Source organism: Panthera leo, chromosome A2 (genome assembly GCF_018350215.1).
Source record: "Panthera leo isolate Ple1 chromosome A2, P.leo_Ple1_pat1.1, whole genome shotgun sequence".
NCBI classification, from domain to species: Eukaryota; Metazoa; Chordata; class Mammalia; order Carnivora; family Felidae; genus Panthera; species Panthera leo.
In genome coordinates this window covers 92908790-92931565 of record NC_056680.1, presented here as the reverse complement: position 1 = coordinate 92931565, position 22776 = coordinate 92908790, and the positions used below count along the sequence as shown (strand labels likewise).

At 34.7% G+C, this 22776-nt stretch overlaps 1 protein-coding gene across 7 annotated transcripts in view; it reads right to left on the bottom strand.

Annotated features, from left to right (window-relative positions):
- Positions 1-1189: 1189 nt before the first annotated feature.
- The window catches only part of CFAP69 (cilia and flagella associated protein 69), a 61696-nt gene continuing 40109 nt past the window's right edge, over positions 1190-22776 (bottom strand). For all 7 annotated transcript variants that reach the window (XM_042917312.1, XM_042917292.1, XM_042917301.1 and 4 more), the window contains 9 exons: positions 17714-17832; positions 13921-14002; positions 10818-11010; positions 7730-7867; positions 7028-7104; positions 5500-5697; positions 3711-3797; positions 1720-1824; positions 1190-1407 (listed from right to left, as the gene is read on the bottom strand). In XM_042917312.1, the coding sequence (XP_042773246.1) occupies positions 1237-1407; positions 1720-1824; positions 3711-3797; positions 5500-5697; positions 7028-7104; positions 7730-7867; positions 10818-11010; positions 13921-14002; positions 17714-17832 (1170 nt within the window). In that variant the 3' untranslated portion in view covers positions 1190-1236. The remainder of the gene's footprint in view (positions 1408-1719; positions 1825-3710; positions 3798-5499; positions 5698-7027; positions 7105-7729; positions 7868-10817; positions 11011-13920; positions 14003-17713; positions 17833-22776) is intronic.

Sequence of the window (22776 nt, the reverse complement as noted above, 5' to 3'; positions counted from 1 at the left end):
CCCAACTTTGGATTCAGTAGCATCATGTTGGTAGCTTGTAACTGGTCACAGTGGGAGTATTTACACCATGCAAATTGGCAAACACTACAAATAAGGGCTATTTCCTCTTGAAGAACCAGTTGCTACACAATTACCAGTATATTGCTGAGTGTGCCTATGGGCCTAGAATCTAGACTCAAATACCAGCATATTTTCCTATTAAAGAAAACAGGTTCTTGTCTCTCCATATCCTGGACATGAATTCAACTTTGTGGCTTCCCTGGAGTTGATGGGAATGGAGACAGTCTATGGAAACCTCATAATTGCATACATACATGGACACTCTGTTCCACATCCAGCATTAAGGCATCTATCTCCTGTTTTTTGGAAAGATATCTCCACCACCAAAGGAGGGAAAACACTTCCCAACTCTCCCCTTCCCTTCCCCATTAAAGAAGAAAATAGCATTAGAATTAACTTTGCATATTTATATATTAAGAGTAAAACCATCTGTATTTTTATTTTTATTGTTTAGCTCATGAATAACACTTGCTTTTTATAACAGACATAATTTATTTTACTTTGACCAACAAATTGTTGCAAATGTTTTTTCTGCCCAGTACTTACATGTACATATGATAACAATATCCTGATTTTCCAGTCCATCTCTATATTTTGTTTGGAGTTGGCCTGCTTCTGGCTCTGGGAGTAGGCAGTACTTAGATCTGGCCAAAGTCATGGTGGATGGCTCAGTGGGCATGTGACCAATCAAGGGTCCCAACATGTGGAGGCAGTTGCAGACATTGTGGAGAGACAGGCATGTATTTTTCTGTACTGGGTATCAATTTGGGAAAATATAATCCAGTAGCTGCTAGGGAAGGAGATTCTACTCAGAGCTTTAGTCCCTGGATCCAACAATGCCTGCAGTCTTATTTACTCCTAGATTTGATAGCTACAGAGTGCCTGTAAAAGTTTTTATTGGCTTAAACCAGATGGAGTAGTCATGCAACCAAAGGAGTTTTAACTGATACTATATGTTTTACAATTAAGAGAATTAGCAATCTTTCAAAAGAAATTGATGACAGCTCTTCTGATGCCAAATGTTGATATTTTCAGTACAAATAAATTGTGTGCTTACTTTTATTTTTTCTTAGTATTTCCTACAAAAATATTCCAAAATATTTGCTTTATAATTATAAATAAACATGTATTTAACTAAAATAAACAGACTTTATTTCAGACAGTCTGTATACTGTCTTATGTAGGAGCGATCTTCTTTGGCTCATTCACAGTTTTGGCTGCTCTCACCCTTTGTAAGGCTCCTCCTCGAATAGGCAGTTTTTTAAGAGCAATGTCTGTATCAGCCAGAGGTCCTCCCAGTAATCGGGCAGGAGTGCTTTCCACTGTTACTACCCGACCAGAAGGCACCTGGAAAAGCAAAAGGTATATATCTAAGAGTTCATTTGCAAAATTTCCCAATAAGAGAGAAACCCATTCATCCTTTAGCTGACTTTGGAAAAGATACCAAATTATAGCAGTTTCTTGGAAATCCTGGAAGGCTGATCTGGTCTAAACCAGTACTGGGTGAGAGTGGAGGTACTTTAGAGATAAATATGCCTTAACTATGGGAAATGTGACCAGTGAAAAGAACAAATATGAGACAAAACCCCATGGAAATAACATTCTATGGAGACTAAATTCAGTATCTACTAAGAAAAGTCATGAAGCAAAAACCCTTACCGTTGTGTTAAGGCCTTTAATATCTGTCCTATGAAATATTGCATTTGGAGGTTGCCCACTGTATCTAGAGGATTCTATAGCTTTTTCCTGAAGCCTCTTTGCTTTCTGAAGATTTTTAAATTAGAAAGAAAGTAGTATTAATTTCTATTAAAGCATTAACTATTGTACTTAGAATGAAGTATATGAAGTACATTTAATTGTGCCTGGCTTATACTTAGACTGTTCATTAAGTAGCCCTGTAACCTACACTTACTCCCTTAGGCTAAAAAGATCATTATTAGTAAGTTATATCTTTTATACAATGCAGAAGACACCAGTCACCTAAAACCATTACTGAAATTTCCAGAGGTACCAGTCATATATGACCAAGGAATAAGGCGGTCCTAAGGAAATCATGTTCAATTTTTAGCACATAATTTAATAAGCTACTAACTTGGGTGATGCATATTTTCAAAATATTTTTCATAAATTAAACTAATCAGAACACTTAAATGCTTCAAACAGAATAATATAAATTGTATAATTTGTTGCACTTATATTAAAAAATTTTTAAGTTTATTTATTTATTTTTGGGGGGTGGGGGAGAGACAGAGAGAGAGAGAGCGAGCAAGCGAGCATGCACACACAAGAACCATGGAGGGGCAGAAAGAGAGGAAGAGAGAATCCCAAGCAGGCTCTGCCCTACCAGCACAGAGCCTAATGTGGGACTCAAACCCATGTACTGCGAGATCATGACCTGAGCCAAAATCAAGAGTTGGACACTTAATCACTGAGCCACCCAGGTGCCCCTGTTGCACCTATAGTTAAACTCAATAGTTGAAGCACTGCCACAGGTGAAATTCAAGGTAACAAATGATCTGCATTCTTAAACAAATGAGGGGATGATTTTCATTAATTATTCCTTAAAAGTACAGATAGTTGTGAGGATGTTTTATAAGTTGGGAAGAATTTTTATTGAGAAGGGGGAGACATGGTACCTCAAGTGAGCTTTTGTTCTTAACTTTGGTTTTGCTACCTTAATGTGGTTTCACTATTTTCAGGGCCTAACTTAACATTCAACAATTTCATATCTAGTGGAAGAACTGTAACATTACATAAAAGCATATCCAAAGTATTAATGGAAAAAGTGGGAAAAGTTTATATATAAAAAAAGTTTACATAAAAGTATATCCAAAAGTATTAATAGAAAAAGGAGGTTTTGGAAATACTTGCTGCTTCTCACATATCTCAAGTAAACATTCAACATTATAAACTTTTTAGATTAGTTTCTAACTTATTCCTGAAACAGCTTACCACATTTTTCCAAAGGGATGTTTCTTCTCAATTCTCATTTAAGCTTTAATATAACGTTACTTTTGACAGTCATGGAAGGGAAATACCCTTAGGGGAGAGAGTACAGACAATTATTTTTTCTGTCCTTCACTCTACTTCTTAAAGAAATGACCAATGAATAAGAAGACTCAAAGTGGAAAGTAGGAGCACATTTCTCCTGCTCATTGCTGGCTAACTATCATCTCCTTTATGCAATCCAGGAAATCATCCTTGATTCCCATTGCTAGATCAAATAAAACTCCAAGTAGCGTCTTCTGTAATATGAAAATGCATAGTTTCACTTATTATGCTACATTGCGTGTGAGGATCTAACAGTGTTGGTATTCTATAGAAAGGTCAGCAGAAGGGGTACCTGGGGGGCTCAGTCAGTTAAGCGTCTGACTTCGGCTCAGGTCATGATCTCGTGGTCTGTGAGTTTGACCCCTGCATCAGGCTCTGTGCTGACAGCTCAGAGCCTGGAGCCTGCTTCGGATTCTGTGTCTCCCTCTCTCTCTGCTCCTCCCCCACTCATGCTCTGTCTCTCTCTCTAAAAAAAATGAATAAACATTAAAAAAAAAAAAAAAAAGATCAGCAGAAGGGCCAAATGAATATTCCTGAAAAAGTCTGTTTGTCTGAGTTGACTATTTGTTGTGGATATCACAAGATTTTAAAAGTCCTACCTTTAAAGTTTTAGCATTTGATGTTCTGGCCAAGAAATTTTCCCATGATTTACTAGCCAGTTCTCTTTGCTTGTGTGTGGCTTGTATCTGAAATGAGAAAGATAAGTAAGAATTCCAGTTTCTATGGAAGAATACCAAAGCGCTTTTTTAAAGCCATTACTTTGAAGGAAGACCTAGATTTTGCCAATGTAAATTTTAGAATGACTAGCACAGGATTAGAATATTCAGAGTTCAGCAAAAGTCTAAATATGGAGGAAAAATCCTTCCTTCACTATGTGGCTAAGGTTTGAACTGCTTTCCATGAAACGTAATATAAAACTGTTGTTATAAAAATATAAAATATAAAATAACAATAATCATTCTCCAAAGACTGATTGCTTTATGTGATTATCACTTGTGAAGACACATCATAATCCAGAACAAGCTAAGTAAATGACCCAACGGCAAATTCACGGGAGAAAATAGATTCCTACTGCCATTGATAATAGTTTACGCGAGGTTACTTCAGGAAAACTACTAATTTGTGACTGTAGCAATTTAACACAAGCAGTTTTGTGAGAGTGCCATGTTGGTTGTGGTGATGCAGTCTAGGGAGGTAACCACTAACTGCAGGCTACTTCTAAATTATAGAAACAATTCTCAACAGGCTATTTACTAAATTATAATCAGAGGACACATGCCCTTAGCATATATTATTAAATTTACGAATTATGAACCTAAGAGTATTTAATTAAACAACTACTTAAAAATAAATGGGGTCAAAGCCATGATAACACATCAAAAATAACCAACAAATCAACAGTTGTTAGTCCACACAGCAGACGTTCTACCATTCTACAGAACTAATGAGGCAGCAGGACTTCCAAGAGGGCTCTCCCGCTTAAGAGAAATAAATTACTTAAATGGCAACATCTATGCAATAAAACCTCTTAAAACTTTCAAGCAAATTGGTGTCTAAGATGGAGCAGAATTCACAGGTGGATGCAGACAGAATTCCTACTAGGCTGTAGATACAAACGTTTAATAGACTATGTGAAAGATCAGACAATAGAAAACTTTGGAAATCACCTTAAAGAGTTGTAAACATTTAATTGTAATCATAAAGGGTCACCAACCAGAAGTGGGGAATCTGCATCACCTTTGTATCTGGAGACAAGCTAAATAGCTACTTAACCTATTTGTTCAAAACTTCTGTTGTATTCAGTTTCTGACTGAACACAAAGCTTTAGGAGAATGGTTTATATTTTCCTGGAAGGTTTTTCTGATTAAAGTCAGAGGCCAGCTTACCTCTGGATTTTTAGATAGAACATTCATTGTAAGTTTTATGGTACTGAAATGAGGATGAAGCTTTATGGATATGCCTATGGTTGGCATGCCAGTAAGGGCCTATCACAGAGGGATGGATGAGGGCCAACTTTCCCAGTGAGGTTAAATGTACAGTCACAGAGATACACTATCAGACACAATTTGCCAAGTGTATACCCTTAAATAGACCACAATTTTTGGAACTGACATTTCAAAAAATGTATCTCAGTTGTCTATTTTTTAAAATGTAAGCCTGTAGAAATCAAATTACAATGCCATAAATTCATACTGAATATAGTAATTGAATCTCAGGCTCTTAACTCCATGGTTTCTTTAAAAATTTCACAAGAACACTGAAAATAACTATAAGAAAAAACTACACAATAACTCTAAGTGCTGAAACACAAATCAGGCAAATATATCCTCTGGTCAACTAGCTTATACAATGAAATTATCTTCTGCCTTAAAAGTATATGTGACTTACTTTTGCATATACTTTTTGTTCATTTTGCACATCTTGGTGTGCTTGGCTTTCAATCATCTCACTTTGAAGAGAAGCAACCATCTTTCCAATATTTTCTGATGCTGTTGTAATAGCTTCCAAAATTTTTTTATCTGTAGTGACTGGTCTTAACTTTTCTAATTTTATTTCTTCATAGATTTCATTCCATATTTCTCCAATCTGTTATAATAAAGTTTAAGTTTAAAAAGTTAAATTAACCAAAAATAAATGATATAATTTTAGGTAATCCTTTATTTGGGTGGTTGTTCCAAAGTTAACATCTACTGAACCACCCTTTCCCATCTTACTACTTGGGAATAAGTGCATTGGGAATAATTTGAGGCAATAGTTACATTTGAGTATTCAGAAGTAATTTATTAAATATTTTATAGTGATAAGGTATTTGTGGATGAGGCTCTACTATCTAAGTCTAGTTCACTGTCATTTTCACTGCCCTCTGGTTTATAGTCACACTGTTTTCATAGTTGCAGAAACTGCTGCTTTAGTCTCATCCTCTGGAACTACTGATGTTTTCCTCCCCAAACCCATGTATTAAAAAATGAGTTAAGGAGTGCTTGGCTGGCTCAGTCCATAGAGCATGAGACTTTTGATCTCAAGAGTCGTGAGTTCAAGTCACACACTAGGTATGGAGCCTACTTAAATAAAACAATAAAGAATATAAATTGCTTGAAAGAAAAAAAAATCTAAGTCAGGCTGAACTTGTAGGACATTGAGCATGGGGATTCCTGAGAATCTAGAGTCCTGTCTCTTGCCCCTTATTTTCTACCTAAGACTGAATCGTAAGCTGTTAAAACTCCACGGTTTCATCATACTGACAGCTCATATTCTAGGTTGTCTGGAAATTAATGTGCTTGAGTATGCTTATATTTGCAGAAAATTTATATATCCAGGATTGGGAAGAAAAGGAGCTTAGTTTTCATTTGAAAATAGGTTTATTCATTGGCAACATTCAAATATATAATACTAATATTAGTAGAAGAAAATGTACTTAAAAAGACGTTGCTGACACTTCAAAAGCATTTATTTGCCAATAAAGATATAACCATCAGGGTGAGCAACCTAATATCCTTTAACTGATATTTGATTACCATATAAACTAATAATAAAATCTTTAATAAATATTAATTGATTTTAATAAGCAATAATTCATTAATAATTCAATTAATTATAGCTCCTAATGCTCTATAAACAGAAGAAATTATATTTTAAAAATTCTGTAAAACTTCTGAATGCCTCTGTCAGTAACATCCATCTTCTTTTATAAATAGTTAGATGAAATCATATCCTATGGAAAATAGCCAGTTAATTAATTGCATGTTTCTGGAACAGTATCAGATGCAAAATGGAAAATAAAAACTATACAGTACATGGTTGACTGCTTACAATACATGGTTGACTGCTTACAACTATGAATATAGATCTTTTATTTCCCAATTGATTTTTTTTGTCATATCAGAGTGTAATAACAAGATTATAAGAAAGTACTCACTTTAAAATCAAGGTATCTATGTATGATACAAAGAGTGACAAAATCTTCAGCAGATAGGCCAGGTAAATTTTCAAAATCTAAACAAAGTTTATAAAGAAAGAATTACTGTAACAAAGCAAGTAATTCCAAAAAAAAAAAATAATAACCCCATATATCTATCATAAAAACTAATGCAAACAGTTATTTTTGTTTCATCTTGATTATGGAAAAGTTAGTTTTGTGAGCTTTTGGCTTCCTCCTATAAGAAACCTCTGCCAGGTCATCCTTATTGAGTCACTGCTGTGGTCAAGACAATGATACTGTATTTTCAGAGACTGAATAATGTTTGAGTACCTTTTCCCTTAATAGGAAGCAAGGACTAGAAAAAAAAAGAAAAGGGAAAAAAAGAAGGACTTTAAAAATGCAAGTATTTCAGAATTCTTGTGTTTAAGCCTAATCATCTAAACTAACCACTTGTAATCCTGGCTGCACCTAGAACTGCCTGGGGAGCTTTGAAAAATGCTGATGCCTGGGCTCCATACCCAGAGATTCTGATTCTAATTCATCAAGGGTGTAGGCTGGACATTAGAGTAACAATGAAACATGCATTTATCTGTATCAGGGGACTTTTTGATCATGTCTGAAAAATAGACTCCAAAGCAAAATGAACTTGCACACTCTGCAAAACAGAGGCTCTTATGAATGTGACAAGTAGCTTCTTACCTAGTTTGCCCAGCACAGCATAAATTTTTGCTCTGATATTCTCGGCAACATCCATAATTGCAATAGTTGGGCAGTTTGCAGGCAGTGGCATGATTTTTTGCTCTTCTTGGAAACTAGTAAATAGAGGTTTCTTTGTATCTACTCATTGCATATCATGAAAACACAGAAAGGACAGGTAAAAACATTAGTAAATTAATTTAATTTGAAATTTTACTCCAGACATAGAATATATATTATAAAATAGTGCATTGTATATGGTTATTCTTGTGAAAGCATAAGTAATCCAGTTATTCCCCATTCTATGGCAAAATTTAAAGCTTTTTTATTATTTACGTACAATATGAAAATTTCACAAAATAACTATTTTAGGGGTGCCTGGGTGGCTCAGTCAGTTAAGTGTCTGACTCTTGATTTTGGCTCAGGTCATGATCTCAAGGTTCATGGGTTTGAGCCCTGAATCGGGCTCTGTGCTGACAGGGCAGAGCCTGCTTGGAATTCTGTCTTCCTCTCTCTGCCCCTCTCACGCTCTTCTCTCTCAAAATAAATAAATAAACATTAAAAAATTACTTTTGGGGTGCCTGGGTGGCTTAGTCAGTTAAGCATCTGACTCTTGATTTCAACTCAGGTCAAGATCTCACAGTTCGGGGTTCAAGCCCTACGTCGGCCTCTACAGTGGTGGCGTGGAGGCTGCTTGGGATCCTCTCTCTCCCTTTCTCTGCCCCTCCCCTGCTCATGCTCTCTCTCACTCTCAAAATATATAAATACACTTAAAAAAATAAAAGTGATTCATCCTTATATACAACACCCAGCGCTTCTCTAAGTGCCCTCCTTAATAGCCATCACTCATCTAGCCCATTCCCCCCACCTCCCTCCATCAACTCTCAGTTTGTTCTCTATCATTAAGAGTCTCTTGTGGTTTGTTTCCCTCTCTTCTCTTCCCCCACCCCTTTCCATATGTTTGTTTGTTTTGTTTCTTAAGTTCCACATATGGGTGAAATCATATAGTATTTGTCTTTCTGTGATTGACTTATTTTGCTTATTGGTACAATGTATTTTTACTCCACGTCATTGCAAATGATATTTCATTCTTTTTGATGGCTGAGTAATATTTCACTGTATATATATACATACTACCTCTTCTTTATCCATTCATCAGTTGATGGACATTTGGGCTCTTTCCATAGTTTGGCTATTATTGAGCATACTGCTGTAAACATTGGGGAGCACATACCCCTTCAAATCTGTATTTTTGTATCCTTTGGGTAAACACCTAATAGTGAAATTGCTGGATTGTAGGGTAGATCTATTCTCAGTTTTTTTGAGGAATCTCCATACTGTTCTACAGAGTAGCTATACCAGTTTGCATTCCCACTAACAGTGCAAGAGGGTTCCTGTTTCTCTGCATCCTCACAAACACCTGTTTCTTGTGTTGTTAATTTTAGCCATTCTCACAGGTGGGAAGTGATATCTCATTGTGGTTTTGATTTGTATTTCCCTGATGATGAGGGATATTGAGCAACATTTCATGTGTCTGTTGGCCATCTGGATGTCTTCTTTGGGAAAGTGTCTATTCATGTCTTCTGCCTATTTTTCAACTGGATTATTTGTTTTTTGGGTGTTGGGTTTTATAAATTCTGTATACATTCTAGATACTAACCCTTTATCAGATATGTCATTTGCAAATTATCTTCTTCCATTCAGTCAGTTGCCGTTTAGTTTTGATTGTTTCCTTCGCTGTACAGAAGGTTTTTATCTTGATGAAGTGCACGTTTGCTTTTTGTCCCTTGCCTTCAGCCACGTGTCTACTAAGAAGTTGCTGTGGCCAAGGTCAAAGAGGTTGCTGCCTGTGTTCTCCTCTAGGATTTTGATGGTTTTCTGTCTCACATTTAGGTATTACATCCATTTTGAGTTTATTTTTGTGTGTGGCGTAAGCATGTGTATGGTGTATGCATGTCACTGTCTGGTTTTCCCAACACCATTTGCTGAATATACTGTCTTTTTTTCCATTGGGTATTCTTTTCTACTTCGTTGAAGATGAACTAACCATATAGTTCAGTGCATTTCTGAGTTTTCTCCTCTGTCCCATTGATCTATGTATCTGTTTTTGTGCCAGTACCATAGTGTCTTGATGACCACAGCTTTGTAATACAGCTTTAAATCTAATGTGGATGAATCTTAAGAACAATATTGAATAGAAGAGATCCAGTTGTGCTTGGAAAGGGTCTATGAGTAGGGTCTTTCTGGGGTGTTTACAATAGATCATTTCTCTTTGTTTTTCCTTTAAAAATCATTCCTATTGTGGTTTAACTTACATGCAACAAAATAATTGTAACATTTTATATATGTATTACATATACATATGCAATGTATAATGTAAACTGTGTATTAGTCACATAGATGTTGACTTTATAATAATTCATTAGACTATTCATTTGTAAAAAAAAAAAAGTAAACTGCATGAATATGAATCAACAGAAATGTGCAAAATACTATACAGACACTCTATTTATATCCCCAATTTTATCAGTAAATGAAATGGGTTGAATCTATTTGTAAAAGCAGGTAACTCAAAGGAACTTCTTTAGGACATGGTGTTAGGTTTTGTTTTGTTTTGAGTTAAACAATATAATCAAATACCACTTCCTGAAAATATCTATAAAAATATGAATCTGCTGATAATATACTTTTCTTCCATTCATTCAGAATTTATGATAGCAAGTTCTTCAAACTCTTGTGAAAAGAACCTTAAACAAAGGGGTGAAAGTTCTCATACTTCCCTCATATCTTAAAGATCTCTTTCTAAAAATATGGGTGAAAGATGATGAAGTCCTATGGATGTAATTAACAGGGTGGTGGCTATTCTAACAATATTTTATTATATATTTGAAAGTTGCTGAGAGTAGTTCTTAAAAGTTCCATCACAAGAAAAAGATTGTAACTGTGTGGTGACGGATGTTAACTAAACTTATTGTAGTAGTAATTTTGTAATGTATAAAAAACTAAAAAACTAATGCAATGTAAAATTCAATTATATCTCAATTAAAAATATGCATCTAATTGCTATTATAACAGTTATAAATACACTTACCAATGATCATCCCATGTTTATCACGTTTTACTCCTAGTTCTTTTTCTTCCTTTCTCCATAATTTAATTAAAAGACTAGCAGCTGTCTGGTCCTTCTTCCCTCGCCAAGCATTAACATGAGCCGTAGTTTTGGGATTATCACAAAATTCAACCATTATTCCAAGTACTAGATTACAGAATTTTTTTTGGTTCAACTTTTGCAAGGAAACAGGAAAGAAAAAAAATGCAATAAATTTTAAAAATTATTACCTTCAAAAAAGAAAACAAACATTTGTATTACTGATCAGTAACTTTCTTCTAAATGACTGCCTTAAAATTCAGACTGAAGTATGATTTGGGACAATCTCCTATTAAAAAGTATGTTTTCAAACATTAAGAATTAGAAAATATAAAAAGAAAAAGATTCAATATAATTCTCATATAGTCATGAATATATGTCATGACCAAAATGTAATGATTAGGTTCAGTCAGAAAAAGAGAGATTATAAAAATAAATGAAAATGTTCATTTTAGGTAGAGCAATGGCAACAGTACTATACATAGTTCACTGTATTTATAGGATCTTTCCAATTTACATGATTTATTAAGGTTTATAAAGACTCATATTAACTATAATCTCATTGTGATTAAGAAAATAACTGATGGTAATTGCAAGTGGAAGTCATATATGAAAATAGATACAAATGAGATGTAATTTTGTATTTTGAAAATCAGCATCCAAAACAGTAAGCATTTAAGAAAAATCATCAAGCTATTCCTTTGTTTTGCTACTAGTTTTCAGCAAACCAAAATTTAGGTATAGAAAAGTCCATCCACAATAATAGCCTCCTCCACACAATAATTTGTGTCTGAAATATTTTTTGTTGATTAACTCATAGTATACCACTAATAGAATATAGCAAAGGAAACATGTAACCTGTTGTTTGAACTGCAAACATTATCAGTTTCCTCTTTTATAAAATGAAAGATTATAATATTACCTGCTTTAAAGAGTTATTATGATGAATTATACAAGACTGCCTGGCACATAGAAAGTTCTAAATAATATGTAACATAATTAGCAATTATTGCATACTGAATAAATATTTTAGCAGATTGTATTAAGCAGAACTCTCAACTGAGTTTTTTATTCCTATACATCACTTTCAGGAAAAAGGGGCAAATGTCAAAGGTTGGAGTTGATCTAAAAATTTCATTAAAGAATATTTTTTATCTGTAATTAACTTGATTGGTTTGATCCACATTAAGTACAATCTAATAATTATATTCATAATAATAGAAAACACTTACATGGTAAAAATATGTCAGGCACTATTCCAAACAAGTGTGTATGTGTGTGTATGTGTCTGTCTGTCTATACACACACACACACGTGCACACGCATATATAATCACTCATATAAATCTCCCAACAGTGCACGGGGTAGATACTGTTATCTCTTTTATAGATGAAGAAACATATTACAGAGATGTTAAATACTTGTCCAAGGTACACAGCTAACAAGTATTGGAGGCCTCAATCAGACTGATTGCAGCCTATGCTCATAACCATTGTGCTATATATGGCTTCTCCTAGCAGTCTTCTTCATGCCTTTCCATCAGAGAAACCCTAGTGGTGAAGGAGAGTGAACACAATTGAGAAATGTCTGTGAAGTCTTTTATATAATCTTAAATATTCCTATAGAATTTATTATTTTATAATTATTTTTAATGTTGATTTTTGGGAGAGAGAGAGAACACAAGCGAGATCATGACCTGAGGCTTCACCAACTGAGCCACCCAGGTGCCCCTATTATATAACTCCCTACTTTTGAGTCTTTAAATAAAAAGATTCTAGGAAGATATGCCAAATTAATTCTGTGACTTTGAGAATCTCCTGACACATCACCATGTGTCTCTGGGCACACCTGTACTCTCATCAGAGAAGCATGGTGAGGTATACATCATTTAGTAGAGCCACACATATATTCTTCCATATTATGTCCAATATCTCTGAATTTTCCAAGGGTTTCTGGTCATGATTCATTCCTGTTTATCAAAGTTTATCATTATTTATGTTTTGTATGTAATTTTTTATATCTAATGAGTTTGCTCTCCTATCTGTAATGCCAGCTAATTTTCTTTCAGAGAGATGAAGGGACACAAATAACTGTAGTACATTTGCTAAATCCAATTAAGTTCATTATTCTGTTAATAAAATCATGAATGGTGGCAATCACAGGCAGGGACAGAATATCTCTCAAAGTTTTGCTGAAACCAAAATAACTTTTCCTCCCACATTGTCTTGACTATGGACTTACTTAGAATTCAGGCCAGTAGAAAATGACTTTGAGGATAATTGAGGGTCTTTGCCATTCTTAATTGGTATTAGATGGCAACTATATTTCCTGACAGGCTTAATATATCCATTCCTGTTCATTCTGTGAAATGGTCTATGACATACTAATTCCTCGCATAACCTACAAACTATACACAATTCTTAAAAAATACTGATCTTTACTCCTTTGTGTAATGTAGCCCTTAACTTTTAATACTAAAAGAAGCTAGAAGTTATCAATAATGATTATACATTTTGATATTGTCTAGCACTTCACACACTATTTCCTTAAAGGTTGGTGGGGAAAAGAAATCCCATAAAACAAATTATCTTTTGTTATGTGTTTGTGAGTTCTGACCTAAGTACACTGGTTTCTTCAGAGGAGGGATTTTCAGAGCTTTTACCTATACAAATGCAAATTATGATCTCCAGGTGAGATTTTGTTTAATGTTTACTTCTTTATTTTTGAGAGACTGGGAGAGTGAGCACAACTGGGGGAAGGATGGAGAGAGGGAGGGAGACACAGAATCTAAAGCAGGCTCCAGGCTCCGAGCTGTCAGTTCAGAGCCTAACGCAGGGCTTGAACCCATGAACCGTGAGATCATGACCTGAGCCAAGTCAGACACTTAACTGACTGAGCCACCAAGATTTTATTTAAAACAAACATTTAAACATGATTTGGGGACACATTTAATTACAGAATAGTGTTCTGTGGCACTTAGCTTTGGAAAGCTTTAATAAAGACATATTATTATTAGTATTTTATAATTGTTAACAATCATACTTACTGCCAGTAAATCCAAAAGGAGAAAAATGCCTTCCTTTTCAAGAAAATAATCCTCTAAGGGATAACATCCCAAAATACAGCACCTTAAATAAAAAGGAAGTTATTCCTTTAACAAGGATTCTACTATCTATATATATTGTCTACTTCTATGCTTTGACTATGTTAGATGCCTCATTTAAGAGAAATCATGTATAAGAGTTTTCTGTGACTGACTTATTTCACTTAGCATAGTGTCTTCCAGGTCCATCCATGTTGCTATAAATAGGATCTTCTTTTTTTTAAGGCTGAGTAATATTCCATGGTGTGTATATATACCATATTTTCTTATCCATTCATCTATTGATGGAACATTTGGGTTGTTTCCATATCCTGGTTATTGTGAATAGTGCTGCAATGAACATGGGACTGCAGCTATTTCTTTAAGATCCTGATTTCAATTCTCTTGGATATATACGTAGAAGAGGGATTACTGGATCAGGTGGTAGTTCTATTTTTAATTTTGTGAGGAACCTCCATGCTCTTTTCCATAGTGGCTGCACCACTTGGCATTCCTAACAATGTCAAGAGAGTCTCTTTTCTCCATATTCTTGCCAACATTTCTATATCTATATATCTCTATATATATCTACCTACCTGTCTATCTATTTACCTATTTTTGTTTTGAATAACCACCCTAGCAGGTATAAGGTGATATCTCATTGTGGTTTTGATTTGCATTTTCCTGATGATTAGTTGTTCCATATGAATTTTTAGGATTGTGTTTTCTATTTCTGTAAAAAATATCTTTAGGATTTAATAGGGATTACATGGAGCTATACATCACTTTGACTAGTATGACATTTAAACAATATTAATTATCCCAATCCATGAACACAAGAAGTCCTTCCATTTATTTGTATCTGCTTTCATTTCTTTCATCAGTGCTTTATAGTATTCAGGGTTTAAGTCTTTTACTTCCTTGGTTATGTTTTTTCCTAAGTACTTTATTCTTTTTGGTGCTATTCTCTTTGATGCTATTTACTTAATTTTCTTTTTGCATGGTTTATTATTGGTGTAAAGAAATGCAACTGATTTTTGTAGATGATTTTGTATCTTGAAACTTTATAAGCTCATGTAAGCTCATGTAAGCTCATCAAGAGATAATTTTACTTTTTTTCTGATTTAGATGCCTTTTATTTCTTTTTCTTGCCTAATTGCTCTGGCTAGTACTTACAGTATTGAGTAGAAATAGTGAGAGTGGGTATCTTTGCCTGGTTACAGATCTTAGAGGAAAAGCTTTTAGCTTTCCACCATTGAGTATAATGTGGGTTTTTCATTTATGGCCTTTATTGTGTTAAGGCAAGTTCCTTCTCTACCTAATTTGTTGAGAGTTTGTTTTTATCATGAAAGGGTGTTGAATTTTGTCACATGCATTTTTTCTAGAACTGAGATGATTGTGATTTTTGTTCTTCATTGTGTTAATGTGGTATATCACACTGATTGATTTGCTTGTATTGAGCAATTCTTGCATGCCAAGGATAAATCCCACTTGGTAATGGTGTATGATCCTTTTAATTTGTTGTTGAATTCAGTTTGTTAATATTTTCTATAGGACTTTTGCTTCTATGTTCCTCAGGAATATTGCTCTGTAGTTTTTCTTTTCTTATAGTATCTTTGTGTGGCTTTGGTATCATAGTGATGCTGGCCTCATAAAATGATTTTGGAAGTGTTCCCTTTTCTATATTTTGGAAGAATTTAAGGATTGTATTAATTCTTCTTTAAATGTTTGGTAAATTTCAACTGTGAAGCTCTCAAGTCCTGAGCTGTTTTTGTTAGGAGGTTTGTTTTTTGTTTTTTAGAGAGGGAGAGAGAGCACAAGCTGGGGAGAGGGGCAGAGGAAGAGAGAGAAAGAGAGAGACAGAGAGAGAGAGAATCTTGAGCAGACTTCACGCTGAGCACAGAGCCCACACAGGCTTAGTTTCACTATTGGGAGATTATAACCTGAGCCAAAATCAAGAGTCAGACACTTAACTGACTTAGCCACCCAGGTGTTCCAGGAGGTTTTTGATTACTGAGGCTCAGGCTTTCTAATTCTTCTTGATTCAGTCTTGGTGGGTTGTATGTTTCTAGGAATTTTACCTATTTCTTCTATATTGTCCAATTTGTTGGCATAGAGTTGTTCATAATAATCCCTTATGATCTTTTTTATTTCTATGGCATCTGTTGTGATATGTTGTTTCATTTACATCATTTATTTTGAATCATCTTCCTTCTTTTTCTTCGTCTAGTTAGTGCTTTGCAGACTTTGATATGTTTTCAAAACAAACCAGCTCTTATTTTTCTGGATTTCTTCCCAATCCCTCATTTATTTCTGTTCTAATCTTTATTATTTTCTTTATTCTGCCAACTTTGAGCTTAGTTTGTTCTTCCTTTACTAGTTCCTTTATGTGTAAAGTTAGGTTGTTTGAATCATTCTTCTTTTCTATCTAGGTATTTATCCCCATAAACTTCCCTCTTAGCACTGCTGTTGCTGTATCACATAAGTTTTGTTATGCTATACTTTCATTTTAGTTTGTCTTGAGAAATTTCTAATTTTCCTTTTGCTTTTGTCTTTGACCCAGTGGTAGTTCAAGGGTGTGTTAATCCCCATGCATTTGTGAATTTTCCTAACTTCCATTTGGTATTGATTTCTAGTTTTCTTCCATTGTGGTCAGAAAAGATATTTTGAATGATTTAAGTCTTCTTAAATTTGTTAAGACTTGTCTGTGACCTTGTAGGCAGAACCAGCCCCCCATCCTGTGGTTATCTAGGCGCTCTCCAAAAACTACCTCATTGACATAAACTCAGATGTGGTTGAAAGGGGCTTGTTATATATAACAAAAGACACAGCCTTCAAAAATTATTACTCTGGAGCTATTACAGGAACTGAGAATAAAAGACCAAATATTGTAACAAAACATGTTCTCATTGCTCTTTGTGTTAGATCTATAGTCAGTTTTTCCCCCCAGATATGCCGCAGTGGGGCTGTCATGAATCCCACCCAAGCAGAAAAAAAGAAATATGTTAAGTGTTAATGATATTTGAAACTCAAGTAATTTTCTCCAAGACAAAATTTCATAAATTAATGTTAAGAAAAGCAATATTTATTTATTTATTGCTATTTAGGAATGCTAAGACATTTGGGGAAAAATATTGGTTAGGAAATACCTAATCAATTGGTTTTTGACTCTTCAAAGAGGAAATGAGTGAGGAACTGTATGAGTAAAAGTAGATGCTTGTGTTTTTCCAGACCAGGCCAAAATGGAATGGATTCAAATCACAAAAACAAGAATTTAAGTTTATATACAAACTTGTATCCTGAGTTACAGACAAGATTGCTTTCCAAAGGATGTTAGTAAATATCATTTCTGGACTATTGAAAAAAGAAAAAGGCAAAAAGGCAAAAAAAAAAAGGGGGGGCATTGGAAGAGTTATCTTTATGGTGTGATTTTAAGGGAAGAAAAATTTTTTATGAATTTAGCAAAACTTTTATTGAAGCTTAAATTGTGGTACAAAAATACATTTCAACTGATTTAAGAGAGAAATTATTGCAACAAAATTTTCCCTCCTCTATCATACACACTAGAGTTAATTTCAATTATTATCCAATCTATAGTTTTAATTGTTCTAGGCTTTTATTCCATACAAATTTGTGCAGTTTTAAAAAATTAGATAGAAATCTTAAATCTATTTAAAAAAATCAGACCTCAAGCCAACAAATGTCATGAGGTAATTTTCTTGTATTACAGTTCTAACTTGGTTACAGTAATACTCACCAAATGCTGTCCAGTGTACTAAAAAGAAGTACATTATAGCCTAATCCACTCTGAAACTTCATGGGGTCGGTTTTCATTACATGAAGAATTATATCCACTCCTTCTGTTCCGAAAATTTCCTAAGAGATTTATTTAAAATTATGTTTTGAAATAATCTCATCCTTTTCTATTTCATTTTGTCCCCTAAAACTTTTTTTACCAGAGAAGCAGAAAACACTGTTACTTTATTACACAATTTTTTGAATTAATACTCAGTCTCAGGAGTTTAGGACAAATTATTATAAAGCTAATCATTTTAAGAAAGGGCATCAATCACTATGCTAGCTTAATGTCTCTTTATAATTTTTATTTTTCCCTTTCTTTAAAAAAAAAAAATAAACCATAAGCTTGCCCCATGATTTTCTTCCACATTATAATGAATGTAGTCCAATATCCTGTCAGATGAATGCTAGATAGCAAAAACTAATTTAAGAGGCTAAAATTCTATCATGGAAGATTTTTTAATGCTCCCAAGAGAGAAATATACATACATATATGTATACATATATATATTTCTCTCATATATATATATGAGACTCATATAAGGTTTTGTAAAACCTTTAATAATTTATATCAAGTTATTAACAGTTAATATTTCTCCCTTAACAATTACCTTTCCCATTGCTTTGTTGTTCATTTCTGCTACCCAGTAAGCAAGACTATGAGCATTTTTCCAGAAGAACACAGGCACAGGATGACAGAATACAAGGAAAAATTGCACCAAAGCTCAGAGCGAGGTGTGGATTTACTGTTCTTGCTGGCTTTCCCTAAAACCCCTCTATTGAAAACTTCATAATCTTTAATTTTTATCTTTCCAATTCTATCTTTTGCTATTTATCAATCTTAGAGACTCAGAGTTTATTATAGAGTTTAAAAAGATCAAAGGGAATTAAGCTCTTTTTTTCTAATTTTTAATTCTAGTTATGAATTCAATTTTCTCCAAGTTTTTATTTAAATTCCACTTAGTAACACAGTGTAATATTAGTTTAAGGTGTAGAATTCAGTGATTCATCACTTACATACAGCACCCAGGGTTTCACACAAGTGCTCCTTAAAGCCCATCACCCTGAATCAAATGTAAACTCAAAAAAACATTTATAATGCTACAGCCACTTTGGAAGAACTGTTTTCCAGTTTCTTAAAAACAGACACCTATTTTATGAACCATTAATTGCACTCCTAGGTATTTAGGAGAAATGAAAGAATGATGTCCACAAAAAACTACTATAAAAATGTTCACTGAAGCTTTCTACATAATAGTCCCAAATGGAAACAACCTAAGTGTTTATCAATAGGGGAATGGATAAAAAAATTTGGTATATTCAGAGTGAAATACTATTCAGCAATAAAAAGGAATGAACTGCTGATACCTGCAACAATATCAATATATTTCAGAAATATAATGCTGGATGACAGAAACCAGTTATAAAACAGTAAATACTATGTGGTTCCATTCATGTAAAGTAAATAAATAGGCAATATTAACTTAAGGGGATAGAAATCAGAATAGTGGTTACCTGAAGGCAAGTGGGGGGATGGCTGCTAAGGGGCATGAAAGAATTTTATAGGGATGGGGCACCTGGGTGGCTTAGTCAGTTAAGCATTTAACTCTTGATTTTGGCTCAGGTCATGATCTCACAGATGTGGGATCAAGCCCCACGTCAGGCTCTGTGGAGAGCATGGAGCCTGCTTGGAATTCTCCCTCTCTGTCCCTCCCCTGCTAGTGCTTGCTCTCTCTCGCTCTCTCTCTCTCTCCCTCTGTCTCTCAAAAATAAATAAATTAAAAAAAAAGAATTTTATAGTGAGATAACAATAGTCTGTTTTAATTGGGGAACTGGTTAAATGGGTATATACATTCATCAAAACCTATCAAAATATACACAAAATTATATATTTTATCGTATATAAGAATACTCTAATTACAAAAAAGAATATTAAAACTTCACAGGATTAAAAAAACACCAACATTTATGAACACCAAGAAAAAGTTTAGAGGGAGGACTTAAGGTGGCAGACGAGTAGGGGGACCAGGATTTCCCTCCTCCCTCAAACACAGCTCTATTGAGGTTAGAGCATTTGGAACACCAGGAAATAAATCTGGTGGGGGGGCGGGGGGGGGGGTTAGCAGAAGGATCTCCACGGGTTGAGGGAGACAGCTTAGTGGGTCAGAGGTGCATGTATGCAAACTGGGGGAGATAAAACAGTGTAGGCATGGAGGGGAAGGAACCTCTTCTTTGGAGAGACAAAAGGGAAAGACAGAGGCTGTGGAATTGTGGTATTGTGTTAGTACAAGAGTAAAACCTCTCCAGACCACGGACTGGGGAGTGAGAAATATGGAGAGTGCCAGTTTCTACCTTGCAAACAGCGCCAGGAGCTGAGGATCGGAGTTTTAAAAATTGTGTGGCTTTCTTCAGACTGACAAATTCCTGGACACTCACACACTACCAAAACTCAAACAGGAAGAAATAGAAAATTGGATCAGACCCATAACCAGCAAAGAAACTAAATTGGTTATCAAACATCTCCTAACAAGTAAGAGTCCTGGGCTAGATGGCTTCCCAAGGGAATTATGCCAGCTATTTAAAGCAGAGTTAATACCTATTCTCAAACTGTTCCAAAAAATAAAAATGGAAGGAAAGCTTCCAGACTCATTCTAGGAAGCCAGCATTACCTTGATTCCCAAATCAAACAAAGACCCTACTAGAAAGGAGAATTACAGGCCAATATCCTTGATGAACATGGATGCAAAAATTCTCAACAAGATACTAGCAAATCAAATTCAATAGCATATAGAAAGAATTATTCACCATGATCAAGTGGGATTCGTTCCTGGGCTGCAGGGCTGGTTCAATATTCACAAATCAATCAATGTGATACATCACATTAACAGAAGAAAGGATAAGAACCATATGGTCCTGTCAATAGATGCATAAAAAGCATTTGACAAAATACAGCATCCTTTCTTAATAAAAACCCTCAAGAAGTCAGGATAGAAGGAATATACCATAACATCATAAAAGCCATATTATATGTTATAATATAACATAACATCATGAAAGGCCCTAATACCATCCTCAATGGGGAAAAACTGAGAGCTTTCCTCATGAGATCAGGAATACAACAGGGATGTCCACTCTCACCATTGTTGCTTAACCTGGTGTTGGAAGTTCTAGCTTCAGCAATCAGACAACAAAATGAAATAAAAGGCATCCAAATTGGCAAAGAAGTGAAACTTCCACTCTTTGCAGATGACACGATACTCTATGTGGAAAACCCAGAAGACTCTACCAAAAACTACTAGAACTGATACAGGAATTCAGCCAAGTCTTAGGATATAAAATCAATGTACAGAAATCGGTTATATTTATATACATCAATAATGTAGCAACAGAAAGAGATATCAGGGAATCAATCCTATTTACAATTGCACCAAAACCCATAAAATACCTAGGAATAAACCTAACCAAAGAGATGAAAAATCTATACACTGAAAACTATGAAAAGCTTATGAAAGAAATTGAAGACACAAAAAAAATGGAAAAATATTCCATGCTCATGGACTAGAAGAATAAATATTGTTAAAATGTCAATACTACCCAAAGCAGTCTACGTATTCAGTGCAATCCCTATCAAAGCATTCTTCACAGAGCTAGAACAAACAATCCTAAAATTTGTATGGAACCACAAAAGTACCTGAATAATCAAAGTAATGTTGAAAAAGAAAACCAAAGGTAGAGGCATCACAATCCTGGACTTTCTCCTGTTTATTACAAAGCTGTAACCATCAACACAGTACGGTATTGGCACAAAAACAGACACATCGACCATGAATAGAGAATCCAGAAATGGACACACAAATCCTTTGTCCTTTGACAAAGCAGGAAAGGGTATCCAATGGAAAAAAGACAGTGTCTTTAGCAAATGGTGAGGGGAGAACTGGACAGCAACATACAGAAGGAAGCTGGACCACTTTCTTACACCATACACAAAATAAATTCAGAATAGATAAAAGACCTAAATGTGAGACAGGCAACCATTAAAGTCCTACAGTAGAAAACAGGCAGCAACTTCTTTGATATCGGGCACGGCAACTTCTTACTTACATGTCTCTGAATGCAAGGGAAGTAAAAGCAAAAATGAATTATTGGTACCTCATCAAGACAAAAAGCTTCTGCACTGCAAAGGAAATGATCAACAAAACTAAAAGGCAACCAACAGAATGGGAGAAGATATTTGCAAGTGGCCAATCAGATAAAGGGTTAGTATCCAAAATCTATAAAGAACTTACCAAACTCAACACATGAAAAACAGATAATCCAGTGAAGAAATAGGCAGAAGACATCAATAGACACTTTTCCAAAGAAGACATCCACATGGCTAATATGCATATGAAAAAGATGCTCAACATCACATATCATCAGGGAAATAGAAACCAAAACCATAATGAGATACCACCTCATACCAGTCAGAATGGCTAAAATTAACAACTCAGGAAACAACAGATGTTGGCAAGGATGTGGAGAAAGGAGAACCCTCTTGCACTATTGGTGGGAATGCAAACTGGTGCAGCCACTCTGGAAAACAGTGTGGAGTTTCTTCAAAAAATTAAAAATAGAATTACCCTACATCCCAGCAATTGCACTACTAGGATTTTTTCCAAAGGATACAGGAGTGCTGACTTGAAGGGGCACATGCACCCCAATGTTTATAGCAGTGAAATTAACAATAGCCAAATTGTGGAAGAGCCCAAATGTCCATCAACTGATGAATGAATTAAGAAGATGTGGTATATATACATATAATGGAATACTACTCTGTGATGAAAAAGAATGAAATCCTGCAACAACACAGATGGAACTGGAGGGTATTATGCTAACTGAAATAAGTCAGTTAGAGAAAGGCAGATATATGATTTCATTTATATGTGGTATTTGAGAAACTTAACAGATGATCATAGGGGAAGGATAGGAAAAATAAGATAAAAACAGGGAGGCAAACCATAAGAGACTCTTAAATACAGAACA